Raw genomic sequence first — 25,912 nt, 5'->3', positions numbered from 1 at the left:
TGATGTCAGGTCGTCAGGGGTATAAAAGATGCAGTCGACGCCATTTTCTTCAGTCTTTCTTGCCGAAGCAGAAGCAGTTCACAAGTGCCAGTCGGCCGACTCCTGAGATTTTTGTGTTCAAGTTTCAGATCCGAAGTCTTCAATAAAGCTAAGTACCCCAGTGGGGAAACTTTTTTCTTACTCCAGACCGATGTCAGAAAAAGTTAATAATTCTATTTCTTGTGGAAAGCAAATACCTCATAAGGACTTTCATTCTTACTGTATTCCTTGCCTAGGCCCTGATCACAACGTTGCTGGTTGTCTGTTTTGTGCTAGATTTAACCAACGCACTATTAAGCGTCGGTATGATTTTGCTTTAAACTATTTTGGACACCGGTTTAATTATCCAGAAATGTCGTCGGATAGCCATCCGACTACCGGAGTTCACAAAAAATGCAAAGAAATGGAGAGAGATAGACTACTGAGGCCCAAAACCGACTACAAAGCTTCTCCTAAGCCAGTCAACGGTTCGCCGGTTCTCAGTGAGGCGCTTTTGCAGCCCCTGACGCCCGCTACTTTAGAGTCGCAGGCCACTACCAACTCCCACATGGAGTCGGCCATGCTGCTGGAAAGTCAAGGTATTAGAGCCTCGGATATTATTCCTTCAGATGGGTCCGGAGCCGCTGAGCAGGCACCAGCTTCTGAGGGTGAATTCGGACCTAAACATCTTTACATTAAACCAACCTCAGCATCAAAGGCAAAGACTAAAGCACCTTCTAAAGCAAAGAAACAAACTCAAGAGCCACGTGGACAGGCCTCTATGCCCGAAAAACAGATGCTCAAAATGGCCGAAAACTTAGTTACCTTGACCAGGGGTTCCCATCCCCCTCCTGATGAGGCCTAGGCAAGAGACTGACTATGAATCTTCAGATCAGGTTTCTATTTCTTCTGATTCCTCTTCTGATCAGGAATATTCTCTTCCCCCCCTATGAGGATTCTGATGCTGAAGAATTTATACCTTCAGCTTCTCCTCCAGAGGACTATTCTTTTGGGGAAACCTTGCATACCATGAGGGAGCATTTCCACTGGGAAAGCCAAGATTTTTCAGAATCTAAAAAGAGGCTCAGGGATTTCCTTTTACTACCTCAATACAGACCACTAGCCATTCCACCTATGTTAGATATTGTAGATGATGTGTTTTCGGAGTCTAGTCTTACCCCTGACTCCTTACCTCCAGCTTCTGTTAAGCCTGACAGATATTACAGGGTTCCTGACTCTCATAAATTCCTTTTTAAAAACCCGGCTGCAGACCCAGAAACTATTTCACAGGGTCCCAAAGGAGTTAAGGCTTCCGCTGCAAAAAACCCTACCCCCTCTGATAGAGATTCTAGGGCACTGGATAGATGGGGAAAAAGGGTTTACACATCTGCTACCTTGGCTATAAGGGCCTTAAACTGTCAGTTTCATATGCTCAAATATCAGCAACATGTCATGGCATTGCTTAAACAGAAAATGTTATTAAACTCTGAATATGCAGAAAACAAGGAAATGCAGGATTTATTGCATGCAGCTGAACAAGTTGGAAAGCATACTTTGCAATGTGGTTTTGATTCTTTGTAGGCCTCCTGCAGGGCCGCAGTTACGGATTCTGTAATTAGTAGGCATGCTAAATGGTTAAAGGAACAAAATCTGCCTGATCATGTCTAAGTTAAATTATTAGATGCACCTTTACAGCATGATACTTTGTTTGGTGTTAAGGCAGAGGCGGTGTTAAAGAAAATGGAGGACAAAGCTAAATCTATGCAAACTGTCAAAAGATTTTTTACAAGTACAACCACCTAGGTTCAGTAGACACTGGTCTACAAAGAATTGGTCCTTTCCTGTGTCAGACAGACCTCAAAGGGGCAGATCCAGATGCCGTAGAGGCAGATCCCAGGCACAAGGTTCCTACAGGTCAAAGCAATGGGGTGCTTCTACCTCCAAAGTTGGAGAAGACAATTCACAACCATACAGGAAACAGTCCCAGTGACTTCCCCCTGCCTGCACCAAGCACTTATCTTCTAGCAGCACCCTTAGGGGGAAAATTAGCACTTTTTTCTCAAAATTGGCACATTATAACCCAAGACAAGGGGGTTCTAAATATCGTGTCACAAGGGTACAAGTTCCATTTCCATACCCTGCCAAACGCAAACGGCTGGCCAGATCTGCCAAAAAATCAATGGGCAGAGGCACAAAAACAAGTCTCATCCCTCATGGACATGGGGGCCATTCGGCAAGTACCAGAGCAAGAGCAGGGACAAGGATTTTACTCAAGACTGTTCTTGGTTCCCAGAAAGGACAAGACCTGGAGACCAATACTGGACCTATCTATTCTGAACACATTCCTGGATATACCAAAGTTCAAGATGATGACTTTGCAGCAGCTTCTGCCCATGCTGGGCAAGAATGTTTGGCTGGTGACTCTTGACCTAAAAGAGGCATACCTGCATGTCCCAATCAGACAATTGTGCAGAAGATACCTCAGATTCAAGGCTGGCTCAATGCATTACCAATTCTCTGCACTGCCCTTTGGCTTATCTACTGCGCCCAGGGTCTTTACAAAGTGCCTGGCACCAGTAATTGCATTCTTTAGACAAAGAGGAATATAAATATTTCCTTACTTGGACGACTGCCTAATTCAAGCAGAGAACAAGGACATTCTTCTACAGCATGTGGTGTTTGTGAAAAAACTTCTAACATGCCTAGGGTACACAGTCAACGAAAAGAAATAAAAAAAATTGTACCTTCTCAAGAGATAATATTCCTGGGTGCAAGCTTAAATACAACTGCCCAGATGGCTTATCTCACACCAGACAAACAAAGGCAACTGACTACCTATTTCAAAATGCTGGCAACAAAGACCCAGCTACCTGCAAGAAAAATTCTGCAGGCTTTGGGCTTCATGGCATCCTGCATCCTACTAATTCCATATGCAAGACTGCATATGAGGAAACTTCAATGGTACCTAAAAAGTGTTTGGACTCAACATTGCCACAGCCTGGAAACAATGATTACTCTCATTCCCTGCCTACAACAGGAATTTCGATGGTGGGCAAAGGCTTGTCACCAAAACAAGGGACAGCCATTCACATTACCCCCAGCCAGGCAGACAATAACAACGGATGCATCAGATTATGACTGGGGAGCCCACATGGCAGGAAGATGCATTCAGGGCACATGGTCCTCAACCCAAATGCATCTACATATCAATCAAAAAGAGAGGCTAGCTGTTCAGAATGCCCTGACAGCCTTCAAGGACCTACTTCATCCAGGACAACTACTGATAAAGACAGACAACACCACGGTCATGTGGTATATAAACAAGTAGGAAGGCACACATTCTTACCCCCTTTGCAGACTAGCTATGACTTTGTGGGACACAGCATTAACTTACCAAGTACATCTGCAGGCACAATTCCTGCCAGGAAGAAAAAATACTCTGGCAGACGAACTAAGCAGAAATCTCATGGATCCCCATGAGTGGCAGCTGAATCCACAAGTCTTCAGCATGATAACAAGGAAATGGGGATGCCCGGACATAGATCTATTTGCCTCCCCTCACAACTACCAACTAAAAAGATTCTGCACAAGGACTTATCACAGACAAGCATGGAAAGTGGACGCCCTGTCTTTCAGCTGGAAAAACCTATCAGTATATGCCTTTCCCCCACTGCGTCTCCTCCCCAAGGTATTCCTAAAGGTCAGACAGGAGAAGCCAAAAATGATACTGATTGCCCCAGACTGGCCCCGCCAGTACTGGTTTCCAATCCTAAAGAACTTGTCTCAATGCCCAGCTTGGACCTTACCTCAAATACCTCATCTACTGTCCCAGCAAAACAGTCAGATCCTGCACAGCCAGCTCAGGACTTTAAACCTGGCAGCATGGCAGATAATATAGTCATACAAAACTCACCTCTCAGCAAAGCTGTGATGGATGTCATTTTGGAGGCCAGAAGGCCTAGTACTAGAAAATCTTATGCTGGAAAATGGAAGAGATTCTGTGCCTGGAACCAGGCACAAGGAACTGATACAACTGTGCCAAATATTCCTCAGATTTTGCAATACTTAACTGAGATGCTGGACAAAGGCCTATCTTTTTCATCTATTAAAATTCATGCCTCTGCCATTTCGGCTCATTACAATACAGAGCCACCAATCTTTTCTTATCCCTTATTAAAACAGTACCTCAGAGGAGCCAAAAATTTAAGGCCTCCAAGGAGATCACCAATGCCTGCATAGGACCTCAACTGTGTCTTGGAAAAACTTACCCTGCCTCCTTTTGAGCCAGCTGCTACTGCTGATATAAAGTTTTTATCTTGGAAAACAGCTCTGCTCCTAGCAATAACTTCTGCAAGACGAGTTTCAGAGCTACAGGCACTCATGGCTGTGGAACCTTTCATCATTTTTTATCCAGACAGGGTCTCTCTGAGGACAAACCCAACATTTATGCCTAAGGTGGTGTCCAGTGTGGCTCTTAACCAAACTATTCATTTGCCGACCTTTTATCCAAATCCACAGAACAAGGGGGAGAGAATTCTGCATTCTTTGGACGTACACAGACAGCGTAGATTCTACTTGGACAGAACCAAAGTTTTCAGAAAGACAGAGCAATTACTAGTGGCATATGCTGCAGAATCACAAGGAACGGCCATCTCAAAGCAGACTATTTCAAAGTGATAGGCCACTGCATTCGTTTCTGCTACTTACACCATGGCAAGCCAGTGCCTAAGGGCATTAGGCCACATTCAACCAGAGCTGCAGCCACTTCAGCAGCCTTTCTCAGGGGAGTACCAACCAAGGACATTTTAGAGGCTGCTACTTGGAGTTCAGTGCACACCTTTACAAAGCACTATCATCTGCCACTCTACTCTAAATCCAGGGCAGGCTTTGCCACTGCAGTTCTGCAGGGCCTCATAGCTGCTCCTAATGCTGTTTAGCTCCAGCCTCCCATCCATAGCTTTGGGACTCTACCCAAATGTAATGACTGCAACAGTGAAACACGAAGAACATAGAACAGTTGTGTACACTTACCATAAATGTAGATGTTTAAGTGTATTCACTGTTGCAGTCCAGGTTACACACCCGCCATCCCCCTTTCTTCTGATGGAACCTATCTTTCCTTCTCTGATTAATACAACCTATGTGGCGTATTTGCTTGTAGATGAAGGTAAAGTTTATATTGGTACATGTATTTATATATATATATATATATATATATATATATATATATATATATATATATATATTTATATATAAATTTTGGCTACCCTTTTAGGGTACCTGACATCTGGGGCAAGAAAAACTAAAGAAAATGGCGTCGGCCGCATTTTTTATACCCCTGACGACCTGCCATCAGGGAAGGGGTGACAGCAGCCGACGCAGGACCCAGGACTTTGGAATTCAGGCCGACTGAGGGCAACCTGCCAGCAGGATTACCCAAATGTAATGACTGCAACAGTGAATACACTTAAACATCTACATTTATGGTAAGTGTACACGACTGTACTTTCTTCATTAGCACTCTTCAAAAAAAATCTTGATGAGTGGATGGGAAATAGGAAATACACCCGGGGATCACTTCTGTGTCTCTGCTCAACAGTGGCACAGGAAAATGTCTTTCTTGGGTGGCGTAAGCCAGGGAACCTTGTTGGCTAGGCTTACGTAGGCCCTCGGGCCGATAGCCTAGTACCTACCTATGAACCTATGAAGATAGTGGCAGTTTCTTCAGATGTCTTGTCTGGGCATGGATTGGGGGGGCTAAGATTACTGGGATGCAATGTTTGGTTAATAGAGTTCCAGAATTTTTTAAGATTAGATTTTAGGGCTGTGGGAGGTTTGTTATAGAAGTCCTTTTCATCTTTGTTTATGTGTTTTTTTTTTGTCAGATTTCTAAGTTTTTTATATTTTTGTAAGTCTGCAGAGAGCTTAGTTTGTGACCATTTTTTCCATAGTTTGTCTCTAGTTATTATAAGGGTACGAGTGGCTTTTAAAAGCCATGGAGATATCGTGGACTTAATTCGGACTTTGCGAGGGGGAGCAAGTGAGTCTAAGATGCTAAGGAAGGTGGAGTTGAAAGCTAGGACTGCTTCTATTAATGGGAGTTGGGTAAGGAATTTCCAGTTTACTTTAGAGAGGAGGGCATGAAAGGTTTCTGGATGGAAGTTAGAGAGTTTACGACAAGTAAAAAATTTAGGAGGTTTTGAGAAGTGGGGAGTGAACCTAAGCACTTTTATAGGGGAGTGATCGCTCAGGGTGTTTGGTAGGGTTTCAGGGTTATGATATTTGGAAGGATTAGATACAAGTACCCAGTCAATAAGAGTACTAGATGTGTGACAGTTTTTTGTATGGGTAGTTTGGGAGATTAGCTGTGTAAAGCCATATAAATTAATATGAGTATTAGAGTTTGGATTACTGAGAGTTAGCCAGTTAATGTTGACATCCCGAGGAGTATAGTTTCATTGGGGATATGTTGAGAAAAGTATGAAAGAATATTTTTGAGCAGAGGAATGTTGTCTCCTGGAGTAATATAAATGGCTGTTACTGTGATAGTGGTGTGGTCATTTATTTTAAGGTTAGCTGTAAGTAGTTCAGCAGGAGAAAAGGATGGGATAGGTTTCATAATACTTGTAATGGTGAGGTGGTTGGAGTAGAGGATGGCAACGCCACCCCCTTTTTTGTTTTGGCGATCTATGTGAAGAATGTCTTTATCAGAGGTTTGGGGTTTTAGCCAAGTCTCTGTTAAGGTGATGACATCAGGGGTGTGGAAGGCTATCCAGGCATGGATTTCACTAACTTTGTTTAGAATACTACCGGCATTCATAGAGTAAAAGGATATATGTTTGTTTGGAGAGGATGAGTTTATTAAGTTGGGAGAGGTAGAGTTATGCATGGTGAGGTGATGGATGGGCCCAACATTTGGATGTATGCCTCTTGATAGAAGCAGGGCTACATGAAGTTGGTAAAGTTTGAAATTAAATGGATTGGAAGTCAAATACTTAGTCTTGGTTTTAGATGCTAGAGAGTGAGGGGGAGGAAGTTTGATTTTAGTCAGAGGAATGTTCATGGAACAGATAGATGAGGAGATTGTAATAGAGTACTGCAGAGATGAGAAACAGTTAGTATGGGGATTAGTGGGATCTCTATGGACAGGTGCTAATGGAGTAGTACAAGGAGAAGTAATGGAGGCAAGTGGAAAATGGAGAGGGTTGCAAAAGCCATGGCCTAAGGTGGGGAAGTAGGATTGGGATGAGTGAGGAGTGGATAAGGGACTAGGAAAAGTAAGCTGTTGGATCTGTTACAGAGTTGAAGTAAAATTTAAGTGAAACAACTTGTAGGGGGAGTAGGGGAATATATAGAAGTAAGGAGGATTTGCAGCAGACTAAATCATGAAGTGATAAGTAGGGGAGGGTAAGGTGTTTAGAATGTTATAGCAGACAGGAAGGGGTTGAGCTAGGGGAGGAAGGGATTATGTCCTTAAACTGAATACTGTCCAGTCCTTGGCTGCAAGAGGTGAGCCTTGTGTGCAGTACTGAAAGGGGATTCCCTGGATTTGATCAGTAGATTCTGACAGGTATTTAATCACTGCTGACTTTGCTGTAAATCATTCTGTAATTGACCACATGTTTTTTCTTGCTTACTTTATATTGCTGTGCTGTCTGTGCCATTGCTGTCATTTTGACTTAGGTCTGCTTCATGCAGAGGTGGGTTGCAGTGCACACCATAGACATAAGCAATTGGAACTCTGCTGTGACTAAAGCCTTAGTGTCCCAACCTTATTGCCTCCCACCAAAAAGTAGTCATTATTCCAACTTTATAGTGAATGACTGATCATTCAGAGCCTCAACACAGCTAAGGAGCAAAGTGTTCCATCTAATTACAGCCTTCACCACCCACCTAAGCTAAAGACCATTTTTTACTATGCCGTGTGGCACCTTGCCCCTTTATCTCAGTGTTGTAGCCCTCATCCTACAGCTAGAGCCGGACACGTCTGTTACTTTATTCTGGAAACTCGCTAGTTACCAAGTTAACTCAATGTAGTTAAATTCCCAAGTAAGCTTAATGTATACCGTGCTGCTATCAACTCATCCTATTCTAAGCTCATGGGTCCGCAGACCCCTTCCTCACCCTCTGTTGTTAGCCTATTAGAACTAGGTATTTTGCAGCAGTGTTCTAAATTATTACTGCTCACTGATGACCATTTACGTCTCAGTTATCGAAGATGATGTCAGAGGTTTTTGGCTGGCTAAGTTTGCTGATGACTGTAAACTTGGAACCATTATTGACACTACTGGTGATTCCCAGATTGTGCAAGAAGGGTTAACACATAAAAACAAATGGTGCCACAATGATGTTCTCAAGTTAATTGGCAAAAAGTGTAGCATTGTACCCTTTGGTAAACAGGAACACCATTGCTCCTACCACATCATTGACACCCCCTCCCTCAAAACAGACATAGTTATCAGAGACCTGGCACTTTTGTGGAAAATAAGCTCTGCATTGACCGCCATGTTCCCACAGTTGTTATGGAATTATTTTATATAGCCTAACTGATTACTAAGGGTATTCCCCTTACTGTCAGTCCTTGTAGCCACAGCATTATTTAAAACATATTACAAAGTGTAGTTAACAAGGTAAACAGCGACTCACTTCAGTTTATTTCAAACTCCTGGAGGCAAATCAGCTGATGCCTGAGCTTTGTTAAATATTTGAGCTACTGTAATTCCTTTAAACCACACCCCCTTTCAAACATGACATTTGTAACCTGCTTCCTGTTCATCTTCCATTCTGCTGTCCATCTCACCCATCATTTCTGCACATGTGCGAACTGAGTCATAATTATTATTCATAACTCATTTTGCTGCTGGGCATCTGTGTATTTATTACATCTTTAAAGCAGGTGAGAAACATAACCAGTGAAGAGCCATGTTTCTTAGTTACAGAAAGCAAGCAGAAATGGTTTACTTTCTTATGGAATATCCTGATGGGAAGTATGGAACCAGGACCTTCAGCTGTGAAAAGGACATGGGCAGTAATTATAATTTGTGCAGCCTATTCTTGTAAAAGCAGCATCTCAATTATAGAAGGGCTTCCTAAATCAGTTGCCTAGCTTTCACTGGCCAGATGGACTCATTCAGCAGGTATTATGATTGAAAGATCAGAGATTCCAGGTGAATAACATCCATGGAGTGTGCTCTGAGCAATGAGGGAGTAATGTGTTTACCTTCCCCACTGAAACTGCAGTTTTAGTGTTGGTAATGTAAAGAAAAAGAAAACTCATACAGTCATTCATTCAGTGATAGTCCACTTATTCAATTTCAGGATCATAGGCTAGCCCCAGCCTATTCCAGCACTCAGTAGGTAAAAGACAGAGAAGTTAATCCTGAAAAGGACACTGGCCCTTTGCATCACACACACATTCACACCCACTCAGCGACCTATGGGCAATTTTGAGAATTGCTGATTCACCTATGGCGATTTTCTTAAGCAGAAATAAACATTATAGTGTGTGAAATCGCCAGAAAAATGTATGCTATATTGGAACATGTTCCTTTTGCAATTCATTACTTGTAGCATGTGTGACAATGTTTTGTTTACAACTTATATGTTTTCAGTTTTATTTATTTTTTCTCTCCTTCTCATCCACTGGGCCTTGCCAAGGGTCTTTCCTTCCTTTGCCCATTGATTCATTCATTCCTCTTCTGAGGGTAGGCCCAGTTACATGCCAGTCTGAGCAGGAGTCCTGCAGCCCATTCATTCCCTGACTGGGAGCCGTCTTCATCCCATTCTTTGCATAGAAAGAGGGGAGAATCAGGCAGTAGGGACCAGGCCACTCTGCTGAACCTAGCAGATGTGCCCACTCCCCTAAGTACCTAACCTCTGCTGCAGCTCAAAAGAAATCCACAATTGCTACATACCTTAGTGAAACATACTTACCTCCACATACACTTCATTACCTGAGTTGTGCTGTGAAATGCACCTTTTGGCACTATGTGCTTAACAGGCTTGAGTTTTATGGGTAACACACCTAATGTTCCCCGTAGATGACACCTACTGAGGGAGTCAAAGCTGCACTCCCAAATGGGTGATCTAACAGTAGCCCCAGACTCCCATCCTCCCAGACCCAGTCTCTTCACAATCCACGCCACTAATTAAACATGAGTTGTGTTGTGTTGGACTTTTATTTCCTTTTTCTCCACAAAACAGGCTATCAGCTTGTCCAAGAAATGCAAATCATAATGCTTACCAAAAATGACAGCTTGTGTCTGTAGCAATTATTGCATAGTATTCAGCATGTAAGCTATGTTTTGCTCTGTTCCATTAATTAGATCATAATATAACTCAATGAGAACATAAGAGAATCTTAATCATGCGTATACGCATGTCCTTAGAAGAAATCATATGAAATGAAGAATGAATGAAAAGCAGTTGTTATGACAGAGACTAAATAAAACTCAAAACATCTAAATCAGGCAGGGAGTAGATGATTTTCTGTCCTTGTCATTCTTTTTTTATCTGGTCTGCATTTAATAATAATAATAATAATAAAAGCTTTTTACATTTTTTATTAAACCATGGCCCAAATAAACATGGTGTTTTCCTACCTGATGTCACCCCAGTGATAATGTTGGGATGTGTCCAAAGACTTTAATGTATGGGCACCCATGCATGAGCAGTGGTAAATCTATTAAAGTCAGTTGATCCATCCCCATGTTAGTCCATTCTCTGATGTCATGGGATTAAAGGTTAAGTGACATCGGCAGGGTTTTTTTTTGTGTGAAGGTGAGTGTGAACTGAAAGCAACTGGCTCTGTCTGTGTAAGACTAGAATAACTACTGAGGGGTCTGTATTAAAAGGACTATTATGAACAAACTTAAAGGTCTTGTTAGTTTCAGAATTTCTAATAATGTAGTGGGGGATGTTGACCCCCTTAGCCACTTTAGGCTCACTTCATAGAAAAGATCACTTTGTATTGTGTTAGTTTATGTCGGTAGTAAAACAGAGGATTTCTGCATCACTGCATCACAGAAATATGGAACTAGTTGTGTGAACAGCAGTTGGAAGTGAAAGAGACTGCAAAATGTTTCAAGATCCTTTGTACAAAACTATTAACCTTGTTGTCTCTTATGTTGCAGGTTAATCTAGTGTTTTGAAACAAGAACTAAAGTAGACACAGCAAAATCTGATGAAAGCTAGAGTAAAAGCAAAAGCACATAAAATGCCCTCCACAGACTTAATTCTTCATTTTCAAGAATACATTGCCCTTCCTAGACTTGTCTTTATTTTCTGCACCATTTGTTCTCAAGTCTTTGTCATCTAGCTCAGAAGGTGTCAGTCGGAGTGGACTGGCTTGAAACATACAATCTGAGAATGTCCCAGTGGCAGTGACTTGTGACAGGGTCAAAAGACAGGTTCAACTTTGTTTTGGAATTGACAAGTTTATAACTCAGAAAGTTTGTATACTGCATGGTTTCCCAGATTGTAAGGCAAGAAGACATACCTTGCACCTGACTGCTTTGACAGTATCAGAATGCTTGACTTTTGCAGGATCAAATGTTTAGCATACCCATGAGAGCTAAATTAATTGTTCAGTGTTCTGACAACCAGGGTGAACTTGTTCTTGTTAAGAAACCACGGGAAGGAAGACTTTTGAATAATGTTGCTGGCAATTCTTTAAGATATAAATTCTGAAGTATTATAAGTGCAGTGCTTTCTCACTAGGGTTTTAGGCCTGCCATTCTTTCAGTTCACGTCCTTAACTTATATTAGGGAAAATAATGAGATAAAGCTGCTATCTCTCTCTCTTGGGACCTCTGCTTTCGCTTAGTGGGTAAGGGAACCCTCTCTGTCTCTATCGTTTCTCTTACTGAAGGTATTATGAATATGCAAGGGCTGGCAGAGCTACATTATCACAGTTTGTAGTGACATCTTTATGGGATGTTATATAAACCCAGTGTGATTTGTCATTGCTGGTAAAATGGATAGATTTGACAGTGTTTTTTATCCTTTTTTCCCAGTCACATGCCATGTCAACCATCAGCTGTCCTGTGACTTGACCACCCTTTGCTTTCATGTTCGGGTGAAAGCCAGCCAGTATGTAACCTCACTCCTCAAAAACAACTGATTGGTTCTGATAGCAATACCAGCCTCCTGAACATGTGTGCTACCAGGTATATCAGAATCTGGCTACAGTGTTTGTTGCTTGGCATGCACCCCCCCCCCCCCCCATCATGGCACATTTGACATTGGTGCACTCACTGTGACACTCAGCCACTGCTCATTGTCAATACAGTAGTAATATTAGCTACTCCCATCACCCTCACTGGGATGCCCAGGGAGATGACGCTCACTTCAGCTGACATCAGGGTCCCTAGTTGATCCCAGGTCATCTGGATCACTGTCAAAGCTTCATCCCTGTGCACCCTGGAGTAGACTAGATTTTACAGTTCTTCACACACCTTATGATTAACAATGAAAATAATTTTGAAATGTAATAAAACACATTACTTTGCAAGAAATATTACTTCAGTGCAGGTAATATATTTTCCAAGCTTTACAGACTCAACTTTTTAATTAAAAAAGAAAACATCACAGACTATAGTTTAAAAAATAAACAATATATTGATCTTACATAGGAATGAATGTAGTCTTACACCATAAGTTAGGAGGGTTCCATCTCACTTCATATGAACAAGTCTTTTTATTGGCATTGCTTTTACTACCTGTTTTAGCAGCTGTTATCACTGTGTAACTGCTGACGACATCACCTTCTGATTTTAGTCTAAGTCTGTTTGCAGGCTTGTCGCAAGTAAAATTGACAGTATTGTGTGTGTGCTTTGATGTTCATCGTGTTTCACTGTTGCAGTCATTACACTTGGGTTATCCTGCTGGCAGGCTACCCGCAGTCGGCCTGAATTACAAAGTCTAGGTCCGGCGTCGGTTGCTGTCGCCTCTTCCCTGACGTCAGTGCGCCAGGGGTATAACAGATGCAGCCGACACCATTTTCTTCAGTCTTTCTTGCCGCGTGGTGCCCGAAGGAAAAGCAGTTCGCAAGTGCCGGTCGGCCGACTCCTGAGATTTTCAAAATCGAATTTCAGATCCGAAGTCTTCATTAAAGCTAAGTACCCCGTTGGGGAAACTTTTTTCTTGCTCCAGACCGATGTCAGAAAAAGTTAACAATTGTATTTCTTGTGGGAAGCAAATACCTCATAAGGATTTTCATTCTTACTGTATTCCTTGCCTAGGCCCTGATCACAACGTTGCCAGCTGTCGGTTGTGCGCTAGATTTAACCAACGCACTATTAAGCGCCGGTATGATTTTGCCTTTCATTACTTTGGCCGAAGATTCAATTATATGATGCCGTTGGAACAACCGACGACCGGAGTTTATAAAAAGCGCAAGGAAAAGGACAGGCATCCGAGGTTCAAAACCGACGACGAGGCTTCTGCTAAGCCAGTCACCGGTTCTCAGTGAGGCACTTTCGCAGCTCCTGACGCCGGTACCTCAGAGCCACAGGCCGCTGCCGATTCCCATGTGGAGCCAGTTAGGCCTCTGGATACTCAGGGTATTGGACACTCGGAAACTATTCCCTCAGATGGGTCTGGAGCCGCTGAGCAGGCATCGGCTTCTGAGGGTGTTTTCAGACCTACACAGTTATATGTAAAGCCTTCTTCAGCTTCTAAAGCAAAGACTAAAGCAGATTTAAAGACAAAGAAACAAGTACAACATTCTCCTGGACAGACTTCCATGCCTAAAAAACAGATGCTCAAAATGGCCGAAGACCTAATTACCTTGATCAGGGGTACCCATCCCCCTCCTGATAAGAGGCCTAGGCAAGAGTCAGAATATGAATCTTCAGATCAGGTTTACATTTCCTCTGATTCCTCTTCTGAGCAGGAATACTCTCTTCCTCCCTATGAGGATTCTGATGCTGAAGAATCTATTCCTTCAGCCTCTCCTCCTGAGGATTTTTCTTTTGGGGAAACCCTGTATACCATGAGGGAGCACTTCCAGTGGGAGAGCCAAGACTATTCAGATTCAAAGAAAAGGCTTAGAGATTTTCTTTTACTACCTCAGCACAGGCCACTTGCTATTCCCTCCGTGTTAGACATTGTAGATGATGTATTTTCAGAGTCCGCACTTTCTCCTGACTCTTTACCCCCTGCCCCTGTAAAACCAGACAGATACTACAGGGTTCCAGACTCACATAAATTTCTTTATAAAAACCCTGCTGCTGATCCAGAAACTATTTCTCAGGGTCCCAAAGGGGTCAAGGCTTCTACTGCAAAAAACCCTATCCCCTCTGACAGGGATTCTAGGGCACTAGACAGATGGGGGGAAAAAAGTTTACACTTCTGCTACTTTGGCTATGAGGGCCTTAAATTGTCAATTTCATATACTTAAATATCAGCAATACTTAATTTCACTGCTAAAACAGAAAATGTTGGGAAATTCTGATTGTACAGAAAATAAGGAAATGCAGGATTTATTGCATGCAACTGAACAAGTGGGAAAGCATACATTGCAATGTGGTTTTGATTCTCTAGAGGCCTCTTGCAGGGCCACAGTTACGGGTTCTGTCATTAGAAGACATGCTTGGTTAAAGGAACAGATTCTACCTGATCATGTTAAGGCAAAATTACTAGATGCTCCATTACAGCATGATACTTGTATTTGGTGTTAAAGCAGAGGAGGTGTTGAAGAAAATGGAGGACAAAGCAAAATCCATGCAAACAGTAAAGGATTTCTTACAGGTACAGCCACCCAGATTTAGCAGGAACTGGTCTACAAAGAATTGGTCCTTTCCAGTGTCAGACAGACCACAAAGAGGCAGATACAGACGCCCTAGAGGCAGATCCCAAACCCAGGGCTCATACAGGCCTAAACAGTGGGGCGCTTCTACCTCTAAAAGCGAAGAAGACAAATCACAGCCATACAGGAAACAGTCCCAATGACTTCCCTCTGCCAGCAGCAAGCACTTATCTTTTGGCAGTGCCCTTAGGGGGGGAAAACTAGCACTTTTTTCTCAAAACTGGCACATGATCACTCAGGACAAATGGGTCTTGAATATATTGTCCCGGGGCTACAGGTTACATTTTCACACCCTGCCAAGGGCAAAAGGTATGCCAGACCTGCCACACAATTAATGGGCAGAGGCACAAAAACAAGTTTCATCCCTCATGGACATGAGGGCCATTCAGCCAGTACCACAGCAAGAGCAGGGACAAGGAGTTTACTCAAGACTTTTCTTGGTACCCCGAAAGGACAAAGCCTGGAGACCAATACTGGACCTGTCTTTTCTAAATACATTTCTGGACATTCCAAAATTCAAAATGTTGACTTTGCAACAGCTTCTGCCCATGCTGGGCAAAAAGGCTTGGCTTGTAACTTTGGACCTAAAAGAGGCATACCTGCATGTACCAATCAGACCATCTTGCAGAAGATACCTCAGATTCATAGCTGGCTCAATACACTACCAATTCTCTGCACTGCCCTTTGGCTTATCTAATGCGCCCTGGGTCTTCACAAAATGCCTGGCACCAGTAATTGCATATTGCAGACAAAGAGGAATTCAAATATATCCTTAATTAGACGATTGCCTAATTCAAGCAGAGAACAAGGGCATTCTACTAGAACACCTGGGGTTTGTAAAAAGATTATTGATATGCCTAGGGTACACAGTAAACGAAAAGAAATCAAAGTTAGTACCCTCTCAAGAGATAATATTCCTGGGTGCAAGCTTAAATACAACTGCCCAGATGGCTTATCTCACGCCAGACAAACAAAGGCAACTGACTTCTTACTTCACAATGTTGGCAACAAAGACCCAGTTAACTGCAAGAAAAATTCTGCAGGCCTTGGGCTTCATGGCATCCTGCATCCTGCTAATTCCATATGCCAGACTGCATATGAGGAAACTACAATGGTATATAAAAAGTGTTTGGACTCAACATTGCCACAGCCTGGAAACATTGATTACCCTCATTCCTTGCCTTCAACAGGAGTTTCGATGGTGGGCACAGTCCTGTCACCTCAACAAGGGACAGCCATTCAACCTACCCACAGCCAGGCAGTCAATAACAACAGATGCTTCAGATTATGCCTGGGGGGGCCCAAGTGGCAGGAAAATGTATTCAGGGCACATGGCCCTCAAGCCAAATGCATCTTCATATCAATCAAAAAGAGATGCTAGCTGTTCAAAATGCCCTGACAGCTTTCAAGAACTTTCTTCATCCAGGACAACTACTGATAAGGACGGACAATACTACAGTCATGTGGTACATAAACAAGCAGGGAGGCACACATTCCTACCCCCTCTGCAGACAAGCCATGACTTTGTGGGACACAGCATTGACTTATCAAATACATTTGCAAGCACAATCCCTGCCAGGAAAGAAAAATACTCTGGCAGACGAACTAAGCAGAAACATTACGGATCCCCACGAGTGGGAACTGGATCCACAAGTCTTCAGCATGATAACAAAGAAATGGGGATGCCCAGACATAGATCCTTTTGCCTCCCCTCACAACTACCAACTACAGAAATTCTGCACAAGGACTTATCACAAGCAAGCATGGAAAGTGGATGCTCTATCATTCAGCTGGAAAGCCCTAACAGTATACGCCTTTCCTCCTCTGCCTCTCCTTCCCAAGGTACTCCTAAAGGTCAGACAAAAGAAGACAAAAATTATTCTGATTGCCCCAGACTGGCCCCGTCAGCACTGGTACCCAATCCAAAAGAGCTTGTCTCAAGGCCCAGCCTGGACATTGCCTCTAATTCCTCATTTGCTGACCCAACGAAACAATCAGATCCTGCACAGCCAACTCAAGACCCTAAATCTGGCAGCATGGCGAATAATGTAGCCATTCAGAACACACCTCTCTCTAAAGCAGTGATGGATGTTATTTTGGAGGCCAGGAGGCCAAGTACCAGAAAATCTTATGCAGAAAAATGGAAGAGATTCTGTGCTTGGAACCAGGCACAAGGAATTGACACGCTGGTACCAAATATTCCTCAGATTTTACAATACCTAACTGAGATGCTGGACAAAGGCCTATCCTTCTCATCAATTAAAATCCATGCCTCTGCCATTTCAGCTCATTACAATATGGAACCACCTATTTTTTTCTCACCCATTACTAAGGCAATACCTCAGAGGGGTCAAAAACATAAGACCTCCAAGGAGATCACCAATACCTACATGGGACCTCAACTATGTCTTGGAGAAACTTACACTGCCGCCTTTTGAGCCAGCCAATACAGCTGAAATAAAGTTCTTATCTTGGAAAACAGCTCTGCTCCTAGCAATAACCTCTGCAAGATGAGTTTCAGAGTTACAGGCTCTCATGGCTGTGGAACCTTTCATCATTTTCCATCCAGACAGGGTTTCTCTGAGGACTAACCCTACATTTATGCCTAAGGTAGTGTCCAGTGTGGCCCTTAACCAAACCATTCATTTGCCAACTTTTTATCCAAACCCACAGAATAAGGGTGAGAGAATCCTGCATTCTTTGGACATACACAGACAGCTACACTTCTACTTGGACAGAACTAAAGCTTTCAGAAAGACTGAGCAACTTTTAGTGGCATATACTGCAGGATCACAAGGAAAGCCTATCTCAAAGCAGACTATTTCAAAATGGATAGGCCACTGCATTCGATTCTGTTATTCACAACATGGCAAATCTATTCCTAAGGACATTAGGCCACATTCTACCAGAGCAGCAGCCACTTGAGCAGCCTTCCTCAGAGGGGTACCAACCAAAGACATTTTAGAGGCTGCAACTTGGGAGTTCAGTGCATACTTTCACAAAGCACTACCATTTACCTCCCTACTCTAAATCCAGAGCAGGCTTTGCCACTGCAGTTTTGCAGGGCCTTATAGCCTCTCCTAATCCTATTTAGGCCCAGCCTCCCTACTTCAGCTTTGGGATTCAACCCAAGTGTAATGACTGCAACAGTGAAACACGATGAACATAGTGCAGTTGTGTACCTACCATAAATGTAGATGTTCGAGTGTATTCACTGTTGCAGTCCAGGTTACCCACCCACCATCCCCCTTCTCATTGCTGGGACTTTTCTGTACTTCTCTATTCTATACAACCTATGTGGTGCATTTGCTTGTGGATGAAGGAATTGTTTATGTTTTTGCATGCATACTTATTAGCATAAATTTTTAGCCTACCCTTTTGGGGGCACCTGACATCTGGGGCAAGAAAAACTGAAGAAAATGGCGTCGGCTGCATCTTTTATACCCGTGGCGCACTGACGTCAGGGAAGAGGCGACAGCAACCGACGCTGAACCTAGACTTTGGAATTCAGGCCAACTGCGGGTAGCCTGCTAACAGGATAACCCAAGTGTAATGACTGCAACAGTGAAGTCACTCGAACATCTACATTTATGGTAGGTACACAACTTTTCTTTTTGTAAAAAGGACTGCAAAGGATCTCAACAATTCGGCCACTTGAGATGTTTTATAAGCTTTTTAATTGAATCAGAAATGCTTGAACTGCAAGAATTAAGCACATAGTTTTGCTGTGATTATTGAAGTTCACAGTGATGATTTTATACAGCATGTCTAGGTTATATTTGCGTTACTTTACCTCATGAATGTACTGATTCACAGTACAATATTTCCCTTTCAGATTAACAGATTAAACTCAGCAGGTGAATCAGCTAACAATTTGTAGCCAGTTATATTATGTTTAAATGTATTTAGTACTTTTCTGGTGTAAAAATAGGGGTTGACTAATGACAAACTGAGGAAGGTGTGAGGTACAGTATTACTATACCTTTGAAGTGCACTGTATTTGAGGAAACATTCCAGTTTTGTCTGGGAAACAATAATGGCTCCGTGTGAGACTTACTCCACTGTACGTCTGCCTTGATTCCATCCATCCATCTATCCAACCATCCACAACCCCTTTTTCCCAATTTTTCACAGCTAAAGTCAGTGTTCACACCTCCAGGTGGCTAGCGGTTGTGCTTCCGTACAACCCACGGACACACACTCAAACCAACGGCTAGTCAAGAGTGTCCAGTTCACCATATTGCATGTGTTTAGAATGTGGGAGGGGACTGGAGCATTCGGACAAAACCCACGAAAGTACAAAGAGGACATGAAGACTCTGCACAGAAAGCATCCCAGCCAAAAATCAAACTGAGAACCTCTTCTTTATCACTACCCATTGTGCTACTATGTGAATAGTGTACACAAAATAAGTAAGCCTTTCAGTTAAATTGGTATATCTGTGAAGGAACTGCTACCTTCTCAAAGCAGTTTTGCCAGTTGTATGTATTAACTGTAAACATGGGTATTTCAGTATGATCTATAAAGGTAGTGATGTAGAGTTGTACTGCCAGACAGAGAGAAGAAAAATAGATTTGTAAATGTAGAGTAAAAAGCATGCAATTACACAGCAGTAATAAATGCAAAACTGAACAGCTCAAACTAGTACACCCATATCAGGTAGTGCATTTCAGTGATCCAATTACAATATTTCTAATTTGATATAGCAGTGAAACACAGCCTTACTTGGTTCAGGCATTTGATTTCCTGTGTTATGTACCGGGTATTCCAAAACACTTCTTAGCATGGCAGTACCAAGAACAGTGCCTAGATGGTGATTATCATGTACATGTAGTACATGTGACAGAATATGAGTAAAAGGCAACTTTAATAAGCACCTTTCTGATGTAAGAGAGTCTCGTAACACTGTTTCTAGCCTCACACTGTAGTGTAACTGTGGCCAGTGGCTGTCACCAGAGAACAACAGTGAGATGCTAAAACACCACGGTTTGACATGACTAGGCCCTGTGGGAACTTCTGTTGACCAGGCTTCACCTCTTACTTGTGCTGCCAGAAGTGCTGGGGTGCTTTATCACCCAACACCTAGTGGCTGTCAGAAGGCTGCTTCTTGCCCTATGTGAGCTCATACCACCCTCTCACTGACAGAAGTGGGGGAGAGTCCCCCCACCTCATCAGTCTTCACAGTAAAAGAGAATTCTGAAGTCTGAGATCCTTGTGTTAAAGACAGATGAGGATAATGATACCTTTCACCATGGCCGTGAACCTCACACGTGAAATTATTTGGAATGGCCAGTCATCCCTCTGTTTTGTCCACAGAAATTGGTGAACAGGCTCATATATGTGAGCCCTAGATTTACAAAAGAAAATTTTCATGAGGGCAAGTTTCTTGCACTCTTTATGTGGGGGCAAGCCCCCCCCCTGTGCTCCTCAAGTGGAGGCAGTTCCCATACACCCTCAAACTTTATATATAGCAACTCCAACATCACTTTACCTCAGCGAAAATAGAATATTTTGAGAAACTGCGGTCTCTGATTTAGTATATGTAAATCTTTATTTTCAGTCATCATGTTATTCTGTTCTAGGAATGACAAGAAAGAGTTGCATTATAGCAAATGGTTACTGGGATAAACATTACCTGGAGAAAGAAGGCACAGTAGCTTTGCCTCCTTCCCCTGTCCCTTCATGTCCTTAAGGATGCAGATCCTTTCTTTTTTTATGCAGAACCAAGTTTGAGATGCTGTCTTTATGTGGTACACAATAAAGAGGGCATCTTTGAAGCTGGCTGCTTATGTTTAAAGAGGTATCTTGCTTTAAGTACATAACAGTTATGTAACCATAACACCAGTTACCTATCATCCATAAACTCTTTGGAAACTGAGTCATGTACACATGATGTCATAATTGATTTGATCTAATTTAAAGAGACAAGCATTCATAGTAGCCTATTCTTTGGAAACTGAGTTTAACAAAAATGCATACAAAAAAAATGATTTCAAAACTAGTAACACAGATTGTTTTTTTTTTTCCTTGATGATAACATCTGCTTCGCTGTTAATGCCATCACATCTTTTATTTAAATACTGGAGAAATTACCATTATAAACATTAGGAAAGGCAGATTTGCACTGTGAGCTCAGGGTGAAATAATCAATATCTCTGCATTGACACTTACCATTTTAAAAAGATACTGAGTTTGGAGATGTAACATTCTGGTCATGGTGTACATAATTATAACAAACATTTTGACCGAAGCTGCTCTTTAAGTCTTGTTGGAAGTCTTTTTGCAAGAAGCACTAAGATGGACCCAAGTATTAGTGCCAACAGTAGCCCTTCTTTAAGTCTTCTTGGACAAAGACAGTAAGAAGGCCTCAAGTATTAGTGCAAACACTAACCTTACACATTTTTATTTGGTTTTCAGCAGATTCTTTTTCTTTTTTTTTTTTGAACATTGGTTTATGTTAATTTAATTACAACCGGTTGCATCACAAATGCTAATTTCCATGTTCAGTCACTAAAATATGTACTACGTGAGAATATTTATCTCACTCAAACTACTACCCATGACCTGCTGTTGTTTTGGCGAAGTATTCTTTTTAACCACACTATACCAGAAAGAGGCATTTTGTACAGTTCTGTTAGTAAATATCACCGGCTTGGTTTTATTGTGTTTTCTCTTCATAGGCTAATAGTGTTTCCTCCTTTTCTTTTCCACCAGGTGGACACAGCAGTTTCCGGCAGAACCATGAAAACCTCTGTGACCAGTCCCTTCAAATCCAAGAGCACCCAGAGACTAGTGGTGCTTCGGCTGCATGCAGCACACTACCTCCACCCGTCCCAGCTACACCTGATATCGAAAACACTGAGCTAACAAAAATCCTGCCATTTCTCTTTCTTGGAAATGAACACGATGCTCAGGACGTAGAAAAGATGCGCGTGATGAACATTGGCTACATCATCAATGTCACTACCCACCTCCCTCTGTACCATTATGACGAAGGCACCTTCAAGTACAAAAGGTTACCGGCCACAGACAGCAACAAGCAGAACCTTCGACAGTACTTTGAAGAGGCTTTTGAGTTCATTGGTAAGCACACCAAAGCCGATATTTTGACTTCACAGTTGATGTTTCACTGATGCCTTGTTTTTATTGTACTACTCTACATGAGTTATTATTTTCATTAATTATTAAATTGGTATTTCTGTAACTAAGATGCAGGTGAGCATCTGATGATGCTGGCGGATGAAGAATTGTACTCTGTCAGATGCAAGAACTACAGCAAGTCACCAGCTAGCCCATCCTCTGTCCTTTTCCATTCTTTACTTGCTCTGCCCCAAGTGACCTTGAAACTCTATGATGATTTTTACTGCATCACTACTTCAGGTAATCAATTCAGGGTAATTCCAGCATATCAATGAAGTTGTATTTTCTCAGGTCAAGGCTTCTAGAGTTGTACGTATTCACACATTCTAGCAGCTGTGGCATTATCAGTGCACTGCTGCAATGTAAGGTTGATGTCAGAATCCCTGGAAGGTTCTGACCCTGCCGCTGTGACCATAGCATCTTAATGCTCTCCACCATTTTTCTTTTGCATTGTGTAGTGTGATGCAGTTTAGGGTTGTATACTTTCCCTAGATCTTTTAATCTCCTATAGTTGTGTAGCTAGAACTGTGTTTTTCATGCATTTTCCCTCCAGGATGCATACCATATTTTACATTAAATCCAAAGTACTGTGTATCTCCTCTTAATATCAGTTAGCGGTATTACTGATTACTGTGGAGTCTACTAGTTACTGTGGAAATTACTTCTCCCCATCACTGACTGTGGTGTTGATTGTCTTATCATCAAATTATAAGCTGATCATGCTATCCTTACCAAATTTGCTGGCTAACACAAATTCCCCAGGGACAGGTCATTGCACCAAACCATATTGTTTACTGATTACTGATTTTTTTAAAGAAAGTATCTTTTGCAGCCACATTCTTCTATTTATAGAATCAATTTTCCATCCTCCTGTACCATTTTGGGCTCCACCCACTTAGTTTAATGTTATTGCCATTTTCCTGTTCGAATCCAGACAGTAAGTTGAGCAGAGTCCGTAGTAGTGGGCACTTGGAAAAGAAGTCAGTTAATTTAATTTCACTGAGTAATGTTGTTGCAGGGGTGAATCTCCCTATCTTGAACTGCAGTGACTTTGGAGATGATTGTGTAGAGGAGGTACCCCCCTGAACTCACCTGCAGTCATGCATGGAGGGTGTGAAGATTTTTGCCAGCCTTGAATTTTTTATTTTTTTTTGCAATTCTCATTTGAGTGAACATGTACTGTTGACTGACTTGCAGTCACAAAACTGTTTCAGAGACTCTCCTTTTCAAAGGTGTCACTGTTATCTGTTCATCTTCTTCAAATACTGAATCGTGTTTGTCCGCTGTGTGAGTCGGCCTTCAGCCAAAGTGTTAGCAGATATTAATTGTTCTACAACACAGAATATTTTCTTTGTCCTGCCCCAGAAAGCATGTAAGACTAACAGGTCTATATTTTGCTATGTTTTCTTTGACCAGAGCCGGCCTTAGGCATAGGCCAACTAGGCAGCCGCCTAGGGCGCCGGTCTAGCAGGGACACTTTTCCAGTATTTATTTGGTGTAGGAAGACCACGATGGGGGCACCGGGTAGTGTGATGGGGGGTGCCGTGGAGCCCTTTTGCCTAGGACACCAGTTAACCTAAGGCCACTCCTATCTTTGACATGCATTTATGCAAGGATAGCACTGCTGCAGCCTGTGGTAATGCCCCACTTACTAATGGGAGACTATAAAGTTCTTCCAGTAATTCACTGAGCATCACAGGCAGTTCTTTTGACACAGGTTGAAGGGGCTTGTCTGGACCATATATCTTGTATCCTCAAATCCACTTTAATTCCTTCTGTGCACCTTCCATAATTATTCTTATGATTGACTGCTCATTTGTGCACATTCGTAAGTGCTTTGTAACATACAGAAACAAATCAGAATATTTAATGCAGCAAGGCTTTCAGTTTGATTTTCATATGTAATTAGTTAACATTAGGATTGGTGATGGAATGTGTAAGTGTTTTGGCTAGATGCAGAGATGAACAGCAATCTACTTGTATACAATCTACTTTGCAGACTCCATGAGCTGAGTACTTACATTGCAAATTATAATATATAGGTAATATAAATGCTAGTTTTAAGTTTGCAGTACTGGAACAAGTTATTTCTCCATGTGGTAAAGATATAATGATCAGTTGTTAGAATGGAGAAAATATTGGTGGCAGGTGAATATGGATGCTTGTACTGCAGCTGTTTTTAATGATATGGACAGTTTTAAGGTGCATTTAAAAATGAAAGAAGGAAGTGCATTGGATTAAAAGAAGGTCATATTATAGGTTTACTTAAATATTGCTTTCAGTACTTAAGTATCGTGTGGTGGTTTTTCCATAATTTGATGAAATCTGTAGGTTTTGAGACAAAAGTGCTTACTCTACGGATGTTTTTTGTATGGACTTTAAACAAATATGTATTTTTGTTTTTCTGGATATCATTTCTTAAATGCTGCTTTTTATCTTATATGCATTGGGATATACCTGTAATTTCCAAAGACTTCGGGGTATGAGCATAAAGGAATAGAAGCTTTTTTGCCTAGGGCAATGGAAGTCTTTATACTTACAGCTTTGCCAGTAATTACTTTATCACATTTTCGGTTTCATTACAGTGTCAAACTTCCATATAAATAATACATAAGTGCATATATGCATCCATTTATATAATAGTTATGTATGATTATTTTACAGTTGGGAACTGAATTACAGTTTAAACAGCACTCCTGGCTATACCTTGTAGATTTAAACAAATTTAATAGACATAGATGCAGGCTATACTGGGTGTATAGGGGAAAAGCCATGGCTACGACCCACGTTACCTGAGTTTGACTAGCAACGTGGACACCTGTTGAACTTAGTGGGAGGAGGATGAGTGGAATGACAAGGCTTAAGCCAGCTTGCCTGTCTTTGGGGTTGAGGTGGGGAGCATGTGCTCAAAGGAATACTTTCTGTGGTAGAAGCATTGGTGAAAAACAGAGATCATGCAAAGATGCTTCTCTGATGTTCTTTGTATTTCACTGTTGCAGTCGTCACATTTGGGTTATCCTTGCCAGGGTAGCCCTCGGCCGGCCCACATACCAGAGACTTAGTATTTCTGTGTCGGTTGCTGTCACTTGAGGACTGATGTCAGGTCGTCAGTGGTATAAAGGAAGGCAGACGATGCCATTACATCAGTCTTTCATGCCGTGGAGCCCAAAGCAGAAGCAGTTCGCATGAGTGCCAGTCGGCCGCTACCTGAGTTTTCGTTTCTGAATTGAAGTTGAAGTCTTCTAAAGCTAAGTACCCCATTGGGGATCCTTTTTTCTTGCACGAACCGATGTCAGAAAAAGTTAATAATTGTCTTGCGTTTGGAAAGCAAATACCATACCGGGACTTCCACTCTTACTGCGTCACTTGTCTAGGCCCAGACCATGATGTCCCTCGTTGTTGCTTCTATGCGCTTTTTAATGCCAGAACTATTCACCGCCGGGCCCTTATTGTAGCCAGATATTTCCGTTTACAGTCTTCGAATTCCAGTATGGCTTTAGTAATCCATCTGACAGAAAAAGCATAAAGATAAAGACAGAGACAGACCGCATGGGACCAAACCTTCCAACGATGCTTCCGTTAAGCAAGTCGTCAGTCCGGAACTCAGTGAAGTGCTTTCGCAGCCCCTGATGCCCGCTTCAGTTAATTTGCAGGCCGCTACCGAGACCCTTTCGGAGTCCGGTATGCCGCAGAACTCTTCTTCGACTAAGGATCCTGTGGTCTTCTCTTACCTTGGTTGGGTCCGGAGCCACTGTGCAGGCACCAGCTTCCAAGGAAGTCCTTCACACCACCGAATCACAACATAAACCGACGCCTTCTTTCACAACTACCGTTCTTTCAAAAACAACTTGAGTTCCTTAGGCTCAGGGGTCGAACCACACCCAAGAAACTGACTACCTATTCTCAGAGGCTTGCTCCCTTGCCTCAGTCTCAAATGCTTAAAAT

At 42.2% G+C, this 25,912-nt stretch overlaps 1 protein-coding gene across 1 annotated transcript in view; it reads left to right on the top strand.

Moving 5' to 3' along the window:
• Window positions 1-25,912, top strand: part of DUSP10 (dual specificity phosphatase 10) — a 455,463-nt gene that overhangs the window by 374,198 nt on the left and 55,353 nt on the right. Inside the window, exon 3 of the mRNA XM_044057847.1 lies at window positions 21,542-21,910. Coding sequence (XP_043913782.1) covers window positions 21,542-21,910 — 369 coding nt within the window. The remainder of the gene's footprint in view (window positions 1-21,541; window positions 21,911-25,912) is intronic.

Source organism: Protopterus annectens, chromosome 1.part2, assembly GCF_019279795.1.
Source record: "Protopterus annectens isolate FY-2018-M chromosome 1.part2, PAN1.0, whole genome shotgun sequence".
Taxonomy (NCBI): Eukaryota; Metazoa; Chordata; order Ceratodontiformes; family Protopteridae; genus Protopterus; species Protopterus annectens.
The sequence above is the reverse complement of the archived record's forward strand: the minus strand, read 5'-3'. Positions and strand labels throughout refer to the sequence as shown.